We start from the raw sequence: 15,260 nt of genomic DNA, 5'->3' as shown, positions 1-15,260 counted from the left end.
AAGGAGATATTTTATTGTTGATTGTGCTGTTTCAAGGCCTCCTTCAAGACAAGGCTCCTTAAAGAACAGTGAAGCAGTCCACAATAGAAGGACTATTGTGTAGAGCAGGATTTTCCAACCCTGTTCCTGGAGAGCTACCGTCCTATAGGTTTTCACTCCGACCCTGTTCCTGGAGAGCTACCGTGCCGTCCTATAGGTTTTCACTCCGACCCTGTTCCTGGAGAGCTACCGTCCTATAGGTTTTCACTCCAACCCTGTTCCCGGAGAGCTACCGTCCTATAGGTTTTCACTCCGACCCTGTTCGTGGAGAGCTACCGTGCCGTCCTATAGGTTTTCACTCCGACCCTGTTCCCGGAGAGCTACCGTCCTATAGGTTTTCACTCCGACCCTGTTCCTGGAGAGCTACCGTCCTATAGGTTTTCCCTCCGACCCTGTTCCTGGAGAGCTACCGTCCTATAGGTTTTCCCTCCGACCCTGTTCCTGGAGAGCTACCGTCCTATAGGTTTTCACTCCGATCCTGTTCCTGGAGAGCTACCGTCCTATAGGTTTTCACTCCGACCCTGTTCCTGGAGAGCTACCGTACCGTCCTATAGGTTTTCACTCCAACCCTGTTCCTGGAGAGCTACCGTACCGTCCTATAGGTTTTCACTCCGACCCCAGTCTAGCGCACCTGATTCACATAATTAGCTGGTTGATAAACTGAATCAGGTCAGTTAAAACTGGGGTTAGAGCGAAAACGTACAGGAGGGTAGCTCTCCAGGAATAGGGTTGGAGAGCCCTGGTGTAGAACAATGTCTATTCATTCCAGCTGTGTGTGTGTGTGTGTGTGTGTGTGTGTGTGTGTGTGTGTGTGTGTGTGTGTGTGTGTGTGTGTGTGTGTGTGTGTGTGTATGTGTGTATGTGTGTATGTGTGTGTGTGTGTGTGTGTGTGTGTGTGTGTGTGTGTGTGTGTGTGTGTGTGTCTGTGTCTGTGTCTGTGTGTGTGTGTGTGTGTGTGTGTGTGTGTGTGTGTGTGTGTGTGTGTGTGTGTGTGTGTGTGTGTGTGTGTGTGTGTGTGCGTGCGTGTGTGTGTGTGTGTACGATAGAGTAAAAAGAGATGGCAAAAGTGAAGGATAGAAAAAGAGAGACAGAGGATGCAATAAGAAGAGGTAGCCATCTAACTTATCTTTGATCTGTTTTGAAAAGATTTGGGCACACTCACAGTCTCATGTTAGATAAAACAGCAGTGGGAAAGCTGGCACACACACACACACACACACACACACACACACACACACACACACACACACACACACACACACACACACACACACACACACACACACACACACACACACACACACAGACACACACACACACACACACACACACACACAGACACACACACACACACACACACACACACACACACACACACACACACACACACAGACACACACACACACACACAGACACACACACACACAGACACACACACACACACACAGACACACACACACACACACACACACACACACAGACACACACACACACACACAGACACACACACACACAGACACACACACACACACACAGACACACACACACACACACACACACACACACACACACACACACACACACACAGACACACACACACACACACACACACACACACAGACACACACACACACACACACACACACACACACACACACACACACACAGACACACACACACACACACACACACACACACACACAGACACACACACACACACACAGACACACACACACACAGACACACACACACACACACAGACACACACACACACACACACACACACACACACACACAAACACAGACACACACAGTGGTAGGAACACAGCCCTGAAATAGATGCAGACATCAACATCCCCACAGGAGGCCTGAGTTATTTTACCAGCAGTTGGAGAAGTAGATCACATGATGGCTGATAAATACATAATTCATACACAGCCTGCTTTAATACGCCTTAGAGGGCCTGCCGCTGCATGGAGCTCCACTTAGCCAGCCTCGCCCTCACACACACAAACACACACAGGTGAAAGAGAGCAGGTTACAGTAACAGGTTACTTCACTGAAGAAAAATAGAAATGCAACATGTAAATGTTGGTCCCATGTTTCATGAGCTGAAATAAAAACACATCCCCAAAATGTATGCACAAAAAGCAGATTTTTTCTCCAATATTGTGCACACGTGTTTACATCCCTGTTAGTGAGCATTTGTCCTTTGCCAAGATAGTCCATCCACCTGACAGGTGTGGCATATCAAGAAGCTGATTAAACATTATGATCATTACACAGGTGCACCTTGTGCTGAGGACAATTAAAGGTCACTTTAAAATGTGCAGTTTAGTCATACAACACCATTTCACAGATTTCTCAAGTTTTAAGGGAATGTTAATTTCTCTACCATTAGCTGCCTCCGATGTTGTTTTAGAGAAATTGGAAGTACGTCCAACCAGCCTTACAACCACAGACCACGTGTAACCACGCCAGCTCAGGACCTCCACATCTGGATTCTTCACCTGTGGGATCGTCTGAAGGGGGGTGCACTGAGGAGTATTTCTGTCTGTAATAAAGCCATTTTGTGGCGAAAAACTCCTTTGGATTGGCTGGGCCTGGCTCCCCAGTGGATGCCATCCAAGGCCCACCCATGGCTGCACCCCTGCTCAGTCATGTGAAATCAATAAATTAGGGCCATAACAAATTAATTTTAATTGACTGATTTCGTTGTATGAACTGTAACTCAGTAAAATCTTTGAAATTGCTGCGTGTTGCGTTTATATTTTTGTTCAGTATATCTAAAGACAACTGTTGATCTAGGTTAATGGTTAAAATCTATCTAGAACAGGTTACTGTCTGGTCTAGAACAAGTTACTGTTAATCTAGAACAGGTCACTGTTAATCTAGAACAGGTTACTGTCTGGTCTAGAACAGGTTACTGTCTGGTCTAGAACAGGTTACTGTTAATCTAGAACAGGTTACTGTTAATCTAGAACAGGTTACTGTTTGGTCTGGAACAGGTTAATGTTGATCAGGAACAGGTTACTGTCTGGTCTAGAACAGGTTAATGTTGATCAAGAACAGGTTACTGTCTGGTCTAGAACAGGTTACTGTCTGGTCTAGAACAGGTTAATGTTAATCTAGAACAGGTTACTGTCTGGTCTAGAACAGGTTAATGTTGATCAAGAACAGGTTACTGTCTGGTCTAGAACAGGTTACTGTCTGGTCTAGAACAGGTTAATGTTGATCAAGAACAGGTTACTGTCTGGTCTAGAACAGGTTACTGTCTGGTCTAGAACAGGTTAATGTTGATCAAGAACAGGTTACTGTCTGGTCTACAACAGGTTACTGTCTGGTCTAGAACAGGTTACTGTCTGGTCTAGAACAGGTTACTGTCTGGTCTAGAACAGGTTACTGTTAATCTAGAACAGGTTACTGTCTGGTCTAGAACAGGTTACTGTTAATCTAGAACAGGTTACTGTCTGGTCTGGAACAGTTTAATGTTGATCAAGAACAGGTTACTGTCTGGTCTACAACAGGCTACTGTTGATCTGGAACAGGACAGCTGTATTATTTAGTTAATGCATATATTTCTGTATTTGAACATCTGGCTTATTGAGTGTGTGTACATTTGTCTGTCTGTGTCACTTTATGTGTGTGCATATTTTAAATGTGAAACATTTCCCTTGAGTGTGTTGATTTCTCTATAACCATGTTTTTGTTACCTTTCCAGCCCAAAGCCCTGAAACTGCTGGGGATGGAGGTGAGTTCCTGGTTACAATGTCGTTATGATTCGTTTACAGTTCAGCCTGGTCTCATAGACTAGACGTAACATAGTAAAAGTAAATCCAGGACACTCAAATTAGTATGATATGTTACGCTTGGTGTGGTTACATAAGGAGGGTGGATGGGTGGGCATATAACACAAATGTCTAGCAACCTAAATGTTGCAAGTTCAAATCTCATCACAGACAACATTAGCATTTTAGCTAAACCTTCCCCTAACCCTAACCCTATCTCTTTGACCTAACTCCTAACCTTAACCCTTAACCGTAACCCCTAGCCTAACTAACGTTAGCCACTTAGCTAACGTTAGCATTAACCACCTAGCCACCTAGCTAATGTTAGGCATAACAAATTGGAATTCTTAACATATCATACATATTGCAAAATTTTTACATATTGTACTAATTGCAATTTGTACAATATTATACGAAATGGATGAGGGACATACACAAATTAATACATACCATAACATATCAAACTAAATGGTCGGAGACAGATTTACATTTACTATGTTACGTTCTACCAGCTCTGACAGTCTCGCGTCAGAATTAGACGTTCATCCATGTTACTCAAACGTCAAATTTCAAATTTGTTCCAAACGTTATATTTCAAAGTGTTTAAGGATCATTTTAGGCATTAACTCAGAATTGTTAAGGTTAGGGTTAAGTTCAGGCATTAACTCCAAATTCTTAAGGTTAGGCATTAACTCTGAATGGTTAAGGTTAGGCATTAACTCTGAATGGTTAAGGTATGGGTTACGGTTGGGATAGGCTTAAAACAAAAGTATCAAAAACAACTTTCTATCCCTGGATTCGAACTTGCAACCATCCGCCATCCCGGTCCACAACGCCCTAGCAAAACTAAAACCTACATGAAGGTAACCGTGCTCATTGTTGCCCCAAGTGAACAATTTCCATGTCATCTCCCGACGTCCTCAGACATGGCTGGACATCGAATACTGACTTGTATCACGGGTGACCTGGCTAGTTACGTCCAGGTTGTATAGTTTGGTGTTTTCCCCTGGTTAGAATAACAGAATGCCCTGATATTACATCCTGTCTGTGTACAGAGTTTATGACAATGTAAATACTTTGTGTGACTTGTGTTATTATATCTTATACAGCATTCTGATACCTTGCATGTTTGTGTGTCTGTCAGTGAAGCAGGCATTACCATGGTGATACCATTACCATGGAGATCTCTAAGTTGAACTCTTTAGTCGATGGGGATACTTAAGGCAATCTGTGAACAAATCAAAATTGAAGATATTATTCAATCTAAACGAATCTTCCTCATTTTCACACAGTTTAGCTGAGATCAGTTAAAATCACTCCTTTATCCATAAATCGAAAATGAATGAATCTTAACTCAGCTGAAGTCTCCCTGTTTAATGAGATATGGAAGTAGTAGGGAAATATCTGAATAAATATTGGAATAAATGTCAGAATACACCAAGGCCTTTCTCAGTACTTTCCACTTTCACTCTGACGTGAGTGTAAACCAACAGGCCTTTATCAATACATGGCCATGGTACTACATCCATCTCTCCAAGACCATAGCCAGTATGAATAATATTACTTGATCACAGTCTCCCTCAATGTGCCAAGGCTGAGTATTACATTCAAAAACCCATGAATCAATTTCTCTGCTCTCGTCCTGTGTGCCCTGCGTAAGGATGACATGCCGATCCGAAGGGGTCGTCAGAAGACTACACGGAAGCGGGAGGAGGAGGTGGACATTGACCTGGACGACCCTGAGATAAACCACTTCCACTTCCCCTTCCATGAGTTGATGGTGTGGGCAGTGCTGATGAAGAGACAGAAGATGGCACTGTTCTTCTGGCAGCACGGGGAGGAGGCCATGGCTAAAGCCCTGGTGGCCTGTAAGCTGTGTAAGGCCATGGCCCACGAGGCCTCCGAGAACGACATGGTGGACGACATCTCACAGGAGCTCAACCACAACTCCAGGTACTATCGACCACAAGACAGGCACACATAAAGTTCAAAACAAACACAGATACTCACACAGAGTCAGACAAGCAATCATAAACACGTAAGCATTTGTAGAGTTTGCCACACGTGTACATACCCTCAAATGAACGTGCGCACACACCTTCTCAGCATGCTGAGATAGATGCTAACCAAGCGGTCAGAGTCTATTTTCTAGGCTGGAAAATTGAAAGTTTTCTTCTAAATGATTAATGCAGAGTTGAGCTGGGAGTCTGGACTGGAGCAGCATCCACACTCCTCCTCTCAGCCTGACCTGCTTTAGATAACACACACATCTCATAGGACTGCCGTACATTTATAGAGCTAATGATAACACATATAGGGTACTCTAGCCAATGACACACATGTAGTTTAATTAATGGTATGTGTGTGGGATGGACCTTCGTGTTAGTTTTTTGTGTGTTCTTGCTCAAGTAAAAATACTGTAATGAAAATGTTGGAAGTTGATTAGAGGGAAGAACTGCCAGGTGGCACACACACATTCTCTTCAAAGCCCTGACACCTCTCTTTCTGTCAAGTGCAGATCATATTGGTATGTTTGTTCCTCAGAGAGTTTGGCTGTTGAAGTCTTATCCTAATCCTCTGACTAGCGTTTGTGTACATAATATATTTTGGTGTGTGTGTGTGTGTGTGTGTGTGTGTGTGTGTGTGTGTGTGTGTGTGTGTGTGTGTGTGTGTGTGTGTGTGTGTGTGTGTGCGTGTGTGTGTGCGTGCGTGCGTGTGTGTGTGTGTGTGTGTGTGCATTTATCTGTACATTATGTTGATATGTCAGACTACAATGTAGCCTAGTCCATCTCAAACATTCACTGTGTGACATCCTATATGTGTTTCAGTGAGTTTGGCCAGCTAGCCGTTGAGCTGCTGGACCAGTCTTACAAGCAGGATGAGCAGATGGCCATGAAGCTGCTAACCTACGAGCTGAAGAACTGGAGTAACGCCACCTGCCTTCAGCTGGCTGTGGCTGCCAAGCACCGCGACTTCATCGCCCACACTTGTAGCCAGATGCTGCTCACCGACATGTGGATGGGACGGCTGCGCATGCGCAAGAACTCTGGGCTTAAGGTCAGAGGGTTAGGGGTCACACGGTGCATTGTCTAAATGGGGTTTCAGAGGTTGACGAGCTGACAGACAGACAGACAGACAGACAGACAGGCAGGCAGGCAGGCAGGCAGACAGACAGACAGACAGACAGACAGACAGACAGACAGACAGACAGACAGACAGACAGACAGACAGACAGACAGACAGACAGACAGACAGACAGACAGACAGACAGACAGACAGACAGACAGACAGACAGACAGACAGACAGACAGACAGAGACAAACAGACAGTCAGACTGTCAGACAGACAGATGGAGAGGTGAAAGTGTATACTGAAATAGATGCTGCAATTACCCCGCTTGGCCTGCTGGGAATAATGGCTAATGATATCCCATATCTGAGCTGTTGCTTGACCGTTCCTAACGCTTTGAATGTTGATTTACGACAACGCACCTATAATTACACTGTAAAGGCTTGTGCTATTATTCAGCCCAGTCAAGTAGGTTAGCCAGTGAGTTGGCTATGGTTTGATAGCATACAGCTGCTTAGATCATGAAAGGCCACAGTCATGTATTATTATGAGTAGCTGTGCTTGGGGACCACTGGGTGGTTTTGTAGTGTAAGGAGGATGAATCCAGGTGCAGTATAGAACTGGTTGGCAAACAGATTCAGTGGAGCAGAAACCAAAGGTAGAGCAAAAGGGCTGGTATACCATGAGTAGTAGATCGCACAGCAAATAGCACTACACACACACACATCATGACCAATAAAGCCCCACCACACACACCTTTCTGTCTGGGTTCTATTCACCAGGCACCAAATGGTAGACAACGGACTGAAACAGGAAGGCACTACCTAAACTTTCCAATGAGAAACACTTGTTTTCGTACTTTAGTTGCAAAACTGTTTTTCCACCATGTGCACTAATGAATACGACTGGCCTGCTGCCACAGGCCTGAAGCAGAAAGTCAGGTAGAGAGTGGTGAGAAGATGGATTGGGTCCTTATCCATTTATGCAGCTTCCTTATATAGCTTCCTTGACACTACATGTCCTTTCCTTCACTCATCTGAAACATTTTAAAGTTTTACATTTCAGTCATTTATCAGCGCTCTTTATCAGCGCTCTTATCCAGAGCGACTTACAGTTAGTGCATTAATCTTAAGGTAGTTACAGTTTTTTACAATCACTTTGGCACTAATTTCAGGAACCTTGATGTCATTTTTCAAAACTCTAGACACAAAACTCACAACCGATGATCAAAATGCACATTTTTCAAAACTCTAACACTTTTTCCAATTTCTTGGATACAATACACATAAAGCTAAGATCATTTGTTCATTGAACTAAAATCATCTGTTCAAAATGACACAACTTAACATCAAAGTATTACCATTTCAAAATGCAATTCACACATTACATCTGAGATGACTGTCTATTCATTTCATTACAATGATCTAACTATCAATTGATACAAGTGCTCAAAATGATAAATGACTGTTGCATTACTCTTAATGCATAGTTTTATGGAAACTGACAAACAATATACCATGTTTAGATCATGAAAGTTTCAGGATAACGAGATCCATTGACACCAGTTACCGTGGAACATGAACCAATTGGACTATATTATCTATGGATGTAATATTTCATCATCATTCTTTATCAGACACTGTTTCTATGGTCCCATGTACCGCTTTTCCAGACCATGTTTTCAGATTTGACATTACTGTACACTCACTGGGTAGGACCCCCTTTTGCCTCCACAACAGCCTGAATTATTCACGGTGTTGTACGTTAAGAGATGCCCTTCTGCACACCACTGTTTTAAACAGCTGTTATTTGAGCATTTGTGGCCTTTCTGTTAGCTTGAATGAGTCTGGACATTCTCCTCTGACCTCTCTCATTAACAAGGTGTTTTTGCCCACAGAAATGCCGCTCACTGAATGTGTTTTGTTTATCGCACCATTCTCTGTAAACTCCAGAGACTGTAGTGCGTAACAATCCCAGGAGGGCAGCTGATTCTGAGATGCTGGAATCACCATGTGTGGCATCAACCATCATACCACGGTCAAAGTTGCTTAGATTACTCATCTTGCCTGTTCTAATGTTTGGTCGAACAACATCTAAAGCTCTCTACTCTATATACTCTATATATTGAGTTGCAGGCAGCCACATGATTCGCTGTTCGAATGTAACCTTCCTTGATGAGCTAAATCAGGTCTGTAGAGCTGATGGCGTGACCTATGTCATTGTGTGGGATAATGTCAGGTTCCACCATGCTCAAATGGTGCAAGCATGGTTTCAGGCCCAACCACAATTTACCACCCTGTACTTACCTCCATTCTCTCCTTTCCTTAACCCGATTGAGGAATTTTTCTCCACTTGGAGGTGGAAGGTATATGATAGGCGCCCTCACGAACAAGCCGCCCTTCTCCAGGCCATGGATAACGCATGCAATGACATCACGGCAGACCAGTGTCAGGCCTGGATTCACCATACCTGAAGATTCTTCCCAAGATGTTTGGCTAATGAAAACATCCATTGTGATGTGGATGAGAACCTGTGGCCAAATCCACAAGACAGGGTTGATGGAAATATAGAAGTACAGTAATCAATCCTTTGTTTTGCTTTTTACAGTAAGCCAGGTGAGGAACACTGCAGTTCACGTTTTACTGTAGTTCTTTTCTTTTTTTGTAGCTAACTATTTTTGCTTTGATTCAAAGAAACCTATGTTATGATTTTTTAGTATTTCATCAATAAATTTCATATTTTGTTCAATGATTCCACTGTGGCTGTAATATTCTCTCTACTAGTCCTTTTAGAGTGATGTATTTACGTGTAGTAGCATAATGAAACATGTATCACATATTTTGTACTACAATATTTAATGATTGTACGGACAACTACACAGTGAAACTATCTGTATCTTGTGTGTGGGTGATCTAAATGAATGTTCCTATGGTATTTCATGATAAATTAGTTATTTGAACCAATGATTCTGCAAGTACAAGGTTTCTTTAAAGATATGAATGCACAATGCAATGTTTTGAACATTAGACAGCCTGTGTTACAAGTGATGACCGTTTTGAGTTTTGTGTCTAGAGTTTTGAAAAATGACCACAAGGTTCTGAAATTAGTGCCGAAGTGATTGTTAAAAACTGTAATAGAGACAACCGCATATCACAATCATAGTAAGACATGTTTGAGGAGTCAAGGTGCTCACCCAGGTCTAAGTCATCGACGGGGCTGTTGTGAAGCGGGTCGAGAGCTTCAAGTTCCTTGGTGTCCACATCACTAAGTACTTAACATGGTCCACACACCCCCACACAGTCATGAAGAGGGCAAGGCAGCGCCTCTTCCCCTCAGGAGCCTGAAAATATTCAGCATGTGCCCTCAGATCCTCAAAACTTTACAGCTGCACCACCGAGAGCATATTGACTGGGTGCATCACTGCTTGGTATGGTAAAGGCACCGCCCTTGACCGCAAAGCGCAATAAAGGGTGGTGCGGACAGCCCAGTACATCACTGGGGCCGAGCTCCCTGCCATCTAGGACCTCTATATCAGGTGGTACCAAAGGTGGGCCCAAAAAATTGCCAAAGACTCCAGCCACTCAAGCCATAGACTGTTCACTATGCTACCGTCCGGTAAACGGTACCGGAGCATCGGCTCTCGGACCAACAGTCTCCAAGGCAGCTTCTACCCCCAAGCCATAAGACTACTAAATAGTCAATTCATGTGTGTGTGTGTCTCTCTTTATACAGATCCACTGGTTCAAGAAGACAGTTGAGCAACTTTTAAACTTTTACTGCAGTGGGCAAAATCAGGGTCACACAGAGTGTTTCTTGGTAGTCTTAAACAAATCTACTTTGAAACAACAGAATACACCTCACACACATGGTTATGGGCTTAAAAAAACAAGACACTTGTTCCATGTCAGATATAGAGTTGGAATGTATTACATTTTGAGTTTGCATTCAAATATTACACTTTATATACATCACAGAAGTCTTAAATATAGCAAAACCGTTTGACATAGAAACACAGGATTTTTCATGTCATATTTTCATCATGTTTATTAATTATGAGATTATGAAAAATATGAATAACATTCCGCCCGGGAGGCCACTAGAAGGCGAGTTGGTCATTTGACTGCAGGATAGAAAGTTGCAAGGTGAGGAATTTACTGCAGTACGTCAGGTATGTATTACATTTGCTTCGGGAGCAATGAAAAAAAAAATTGTTTGACACTTTAACGGACCCACGCATTACGACCACAGCTCTCCCGACGTCGTGCCATGTGACAACTGTTGAAGAAGCGTCTCTGTATGCGTTTGTGTTGTGTGTATTGCCTGTGTGCATGTGTCTAACTCCACACTCCTGTACAGGTGATCTTGGGCCTGCTGCTGCCTCCGTCCATCTTGAGTTTGGAGTTTAAGAACAAGGATGAGATGTCATACATGCCTCAGGACCAGGACACCTACCTGCAGGAGAAGGAGGAGGAGCCTGAGAAGCCTGCCAATGAGAAGGAAGAAGAGGACATGGAGTTCACAGTAAGATCCTACTGTGAGACGCAGTACAACTCCGTGGTGAGAGCACCCACCTCAGCCCCGCCTTCAGACTATACACACGCAGGCTGTGTCTCAAATGGCAGCCTATTAGTATTCCCTATAGGAAATAGGGCGCCATTTCGGATGCACCCTTAGCCAGCAAATAGGCCCACAGTTAACAAACACACACCATTATTAATGTCCCTACACACCCATCCAAGCCTTGTCCCTATTCTGACCAACTGGAGGGGTAGTAAATTCTTAATGCCCCTCCCCAAAACCTACCTGTCATCCTGCTTCTCGTTTCCTGTCGTGTCGGCGAAGACGTGGTTGTGGAGTTGTAACGTCTCAGTGTGTTTGCCTCGCTCGGCTCCTTGTGGATGTCCCTCTTCCACCTCTCTCGCTTTCCCTCCTCTTTCACGCATTCCCTGTCTTTCACTCTCTTTCACTCTCTCTGTCTTTCCACCTCTCTCTATCTCTCCCCCATCTCTCTCTTCCTCTGTTCTGTTTCTCTCCTAGCTAAGGTCTTACTAGAGGTACAGTATCGTATGCGACTGCTGCCCCTCACTCTCCCCTGTGGCACTGGCAACAGCGCATCACTCCGCATGCTGCTAACAGAGGGTGTCTCTCATCTGATCTATGGCAGCAGCTTCAGCTGCTCAGGTTACATAACTGTGCCTATCTGCCTGGTCTATGCAGATGCACAGTCTGTGGCTGTGTCCGAAATGGACCCCTATCCCCTGTATAGTGCACTACGTTTGACCACGGCCCATAGAGCTTTAGTCAAAAATAGTGCACTATATAGGAGGTAGGGTTCCATTTCAAACACCGCCTGACTGTTTGAACACTCTCTCTCAATACAGAACAGGCAATTGGTGACTCGGTCCATCTACATAGACATTGCAATACATATTGTCATCTGCATTCAGTCAGCCGGCACCAAAACTCACTGGCAACAAGAGCTTATGAGAATGCTGATGAGAGTCCTTGAGACTCCCCAAAACACTCAAAGGATTACATCTGTCATGAGCTCTTCCGCTTGCCATTGTGGGCTGCTGGTTTCTGATTGTTCAAATGCAGCCCAGAACACAAACTATATGAATAAGACAGATTCATACAAATATATACTAGGCTACAATACACCCAGCGGGGATTGTATTGCAAGTCAGCCTCAGATGCCCCAAAAACACACTGTAATCGCCAACTCTCCCAGTCCATATGCAGTTAAATTAAGCATGTAGGCATGGCAGTGTGATTTTCACACCGCAGGGTGTCTCTCCCTTATCCCTTGACATGCAATACAATACAATACAATACCATTCGCTGGCTCCCCAACGGTGTGGTGTAGTTTGGGCATCCATGATCATAACCTCTGGGATTTGACTGTTAGAGTCCTAGAAATGGACCTCAGACATATTTCTTTCTCCTATCTGTCCTCTATCTCTCTCTCGTCTTTTCTCTCTCTCTCTCTCTCTTCCTTTCTCTCTCTCTCTCTTATTTTCTATTTCTCTCTTTCGATCTCCCTTCTTTTCTATCTCTGTCTCTCTTTCGATCTCTATCTCTCTACTGTCCGTCACTGTCATCCGAGACTCAATCCATAAGTGTTTGTCTGCATCATGTGTCATCATCTCCATCAGCACTTAATGCCGCTAACATGACACATTCAGAATGAGTTTGTCTCTGCTTGCTACTGCTCATGCAACTATGTATATGAACAGCTCTAATGCTCTTTCATGATTTCCTCCCTCTCTCCCTCCCTCCATCCCTCTCTCTCTCTCTCTCTCTCTCTCTCTGTCTCTCTGGGTGTGATGTACCAGGCCATGCTGGGTAAGGTAAGCACGGAGGCGTCTCGTAAGAAGGGCGTGGGGGAGGTCCAGAATAGACACCGTCTCATTCCCATGGGCCGGAAGATCTACGAGTTTTACAACGCCCCCATCGTCAAGTTCTGGTTTCACACAGTGAGTCTGCTGTCAGGGCTTGTTGCTACCTAGAACCATAACATTTTTAGGGGGATTAGAACGTTTTTTAACAGAGAACCCAGTAGATATATGCAGTGTGTGACACAGCGTGTCTCTTTCTGTGTCTGTGTCTGTGTATGTGTCTGTGTCTGTGTCTGTGTCTGTGGCTGTGGCTGTGGCTGTGTGCAGTGTCTTTGTGCGGTGTTTGTGCCTGTGTCTGTGTGCCGTGTCTGTGTCACTGTATGTGTCTGTGGGCAGTGTCTGTATCTGTGTGCATTGTCTGTGTCTGTGTTCAGTGTTTGTGTCTGTGTGCAGTGTCTGTGTCAGTGTCTGTATCTGTGTCTGTGTGCAGTGTCTGTGTGTAGTGTTTGTGTCTGAGTGCAGTGTATGTGTCTGTGTCTGTGTTCAGTGTCTGTGTGAAGTGTCTGTGTGTAGTGTTTGTGTCTGAGTGCAGTATCTGTGTCTAGTGTCTGTATCTGAGTGTAGTGTCTGTGTCTGTGTGCAGTGTCTGTGTCTGTGTTCTTTGTCTGTGTCTGAGGGCAGTGTCTGTGTCTGTGTGCAGTGTCTGTATCTGTATGCATTGTCTGTGTCTGTGTGCAGTGGTACTCGCTGTATGTTTGTCACCTATGCATAGTCACTTTGCCCCCACCTACATGTACAGATTACCTCAACTAGCCTGTACCCATGCACACTGACTCGGTACCGGTGCACCTTGTATATAGCTTCGTTATTGTTATTCTTATTGTGTTACTTTTTATTATTACTTTTTATTTTAGTCTACTTGGAATATATTTTCTTAACTGTTCTTGAACTGCACTATTGGTTAAGGGCTTGTAAGTAAGCATTTCACGGTTAAGTCTACACTTGTATTCGGCGCATGTGACAAATAAAGTTCGATTTGATTTGATACTTGGTCAGGGAATCATCATGATCTGCTTTGCATTCAAAACCATCCTCTGTGATATTACCTCTCCTGCAGTAGTTGTCTTATCTACAAAGCAGCCATGAAAATGAACATGAACACAGTCTTGTCACACTGCATTGTACTTTTTACCTCACTGCAGTTCAGTAGTAAATTTTTTAGGCTGGGGAAAGGGATTCAAACTAGCTTAGTTTATAAATCAGGCTTCATGAGGTCACTACATTACGTGAATCGCCTCTAGATTTTGATGAGACCCTGAAGATTTGCTGCGATTCTGTGCAATTCATTTTTGACAAACTATCACTTGTTCTGCCTATACCGCGGTGAGACCTAACTTTTCTGTGCTAAAACAATTTGAATGCCCTCTAAGACTACTTAAGACCCACTTATGACCCACACCTTATGTCATCTGTAAGACCCTCTGCATGCACTGAAGACTCTTCACATGCTCCGGGAGGCCCTGACACTGTGTGTTTGTCCCCAGATGGCCTATGTGGCGTACCTGATGCTGTTCAACTATATTGTGCTGGTGAAGATGGACCTGTGGCCCTCACCGCAGGAGTGGATAGTCATCGCTTACATCTTCACCAATGGAATCGAGAAGATGAGAGAGGTAGGGCAGGACACACATATACAAAGAGATGGTTCAACTCCAGGATTTCTCAATACAACTCCAGGATTTCTCATGGATATTTCAATACAGTCAAGCATATGCAGGTCTATAACACAGACACATGTTAGAGAGGTGGGTGGGTTGCACATTATGAAGTGTGTCATTCTAGTCAATCAACACAGATTTTCCAATGCAAGATCAAATAAAGTACAGGAGCTAAATTCCAGTGACCATATGAAATGATCCTACTGAGAGCCCTGCCCTCTCTGTCATCCTCCTAAAGCAACATATATTTGCATTCGTCATCATTTCCAAACCTGTACCTATTTATGTAGAACAGATTCTTCAGTGAC

General features: G+C 43.9%; 1 protein-coding gene across 4 annotated transcripts in view; it reads left to right on the top strand.

The window, feature by feature from the left end:
* Positions 1-15,260, top strand: part of LOC106585358 (transient receptor potential cation channel subfamily M member 3) — a 168,627-nt gene that overhangs the window by 138,603 nt on the left and 14,764 nt on the right. For 2 of the 4 annotated variants that reach the window (XM_014171467.2, XM_014171466.2), the window contains 6 exons: positions 3,761-3,790; positions 5,488-5,780; positions 6,656-6,884; positions 11,253-11,417; positions 13,232-13,372; positions 14,779-14,907. In XM_014171467.2, coding sequence (XP_014026942.1) covers positions 3,761-3,790; positions 5,488-5,780; positions 6,656-6,884; positions 11,253-11,417; positions 13,232-13,372; positions 14,779-14,907 — 987 coding nt within the window. Of the gene's footprint in view, positions 1-3,760; positions 3,791-5,487; positions 5,781-6,655; positions 6,885-11,252; positions 11,454-13,231; positions 13,373-14,778; positions 14,908-15,260 lie in introns of all 4 variants that reach the window. The other 2 variants (XM_045706852.1, XM_045706851.1) reach the window with 1 other exon arrangement.

The sequence above is a fragment of the Salmo salar genome, chromosome 24, assembly GCF_965601325.2.
Source record: "Salmo salar chromosome 24, fSalSal1, whole genome shotgun sequence".
Taxonomy (NCBI): domain Eukaryota; kingdom Metazoa; phylum Chordata; class Actinopteri; order Salmoniformes; family Salmonidae; genus Salmo; species Salmo salar.
This window is presented reverse-complemented; position numbering and strand designations above follow the sequence as displayed.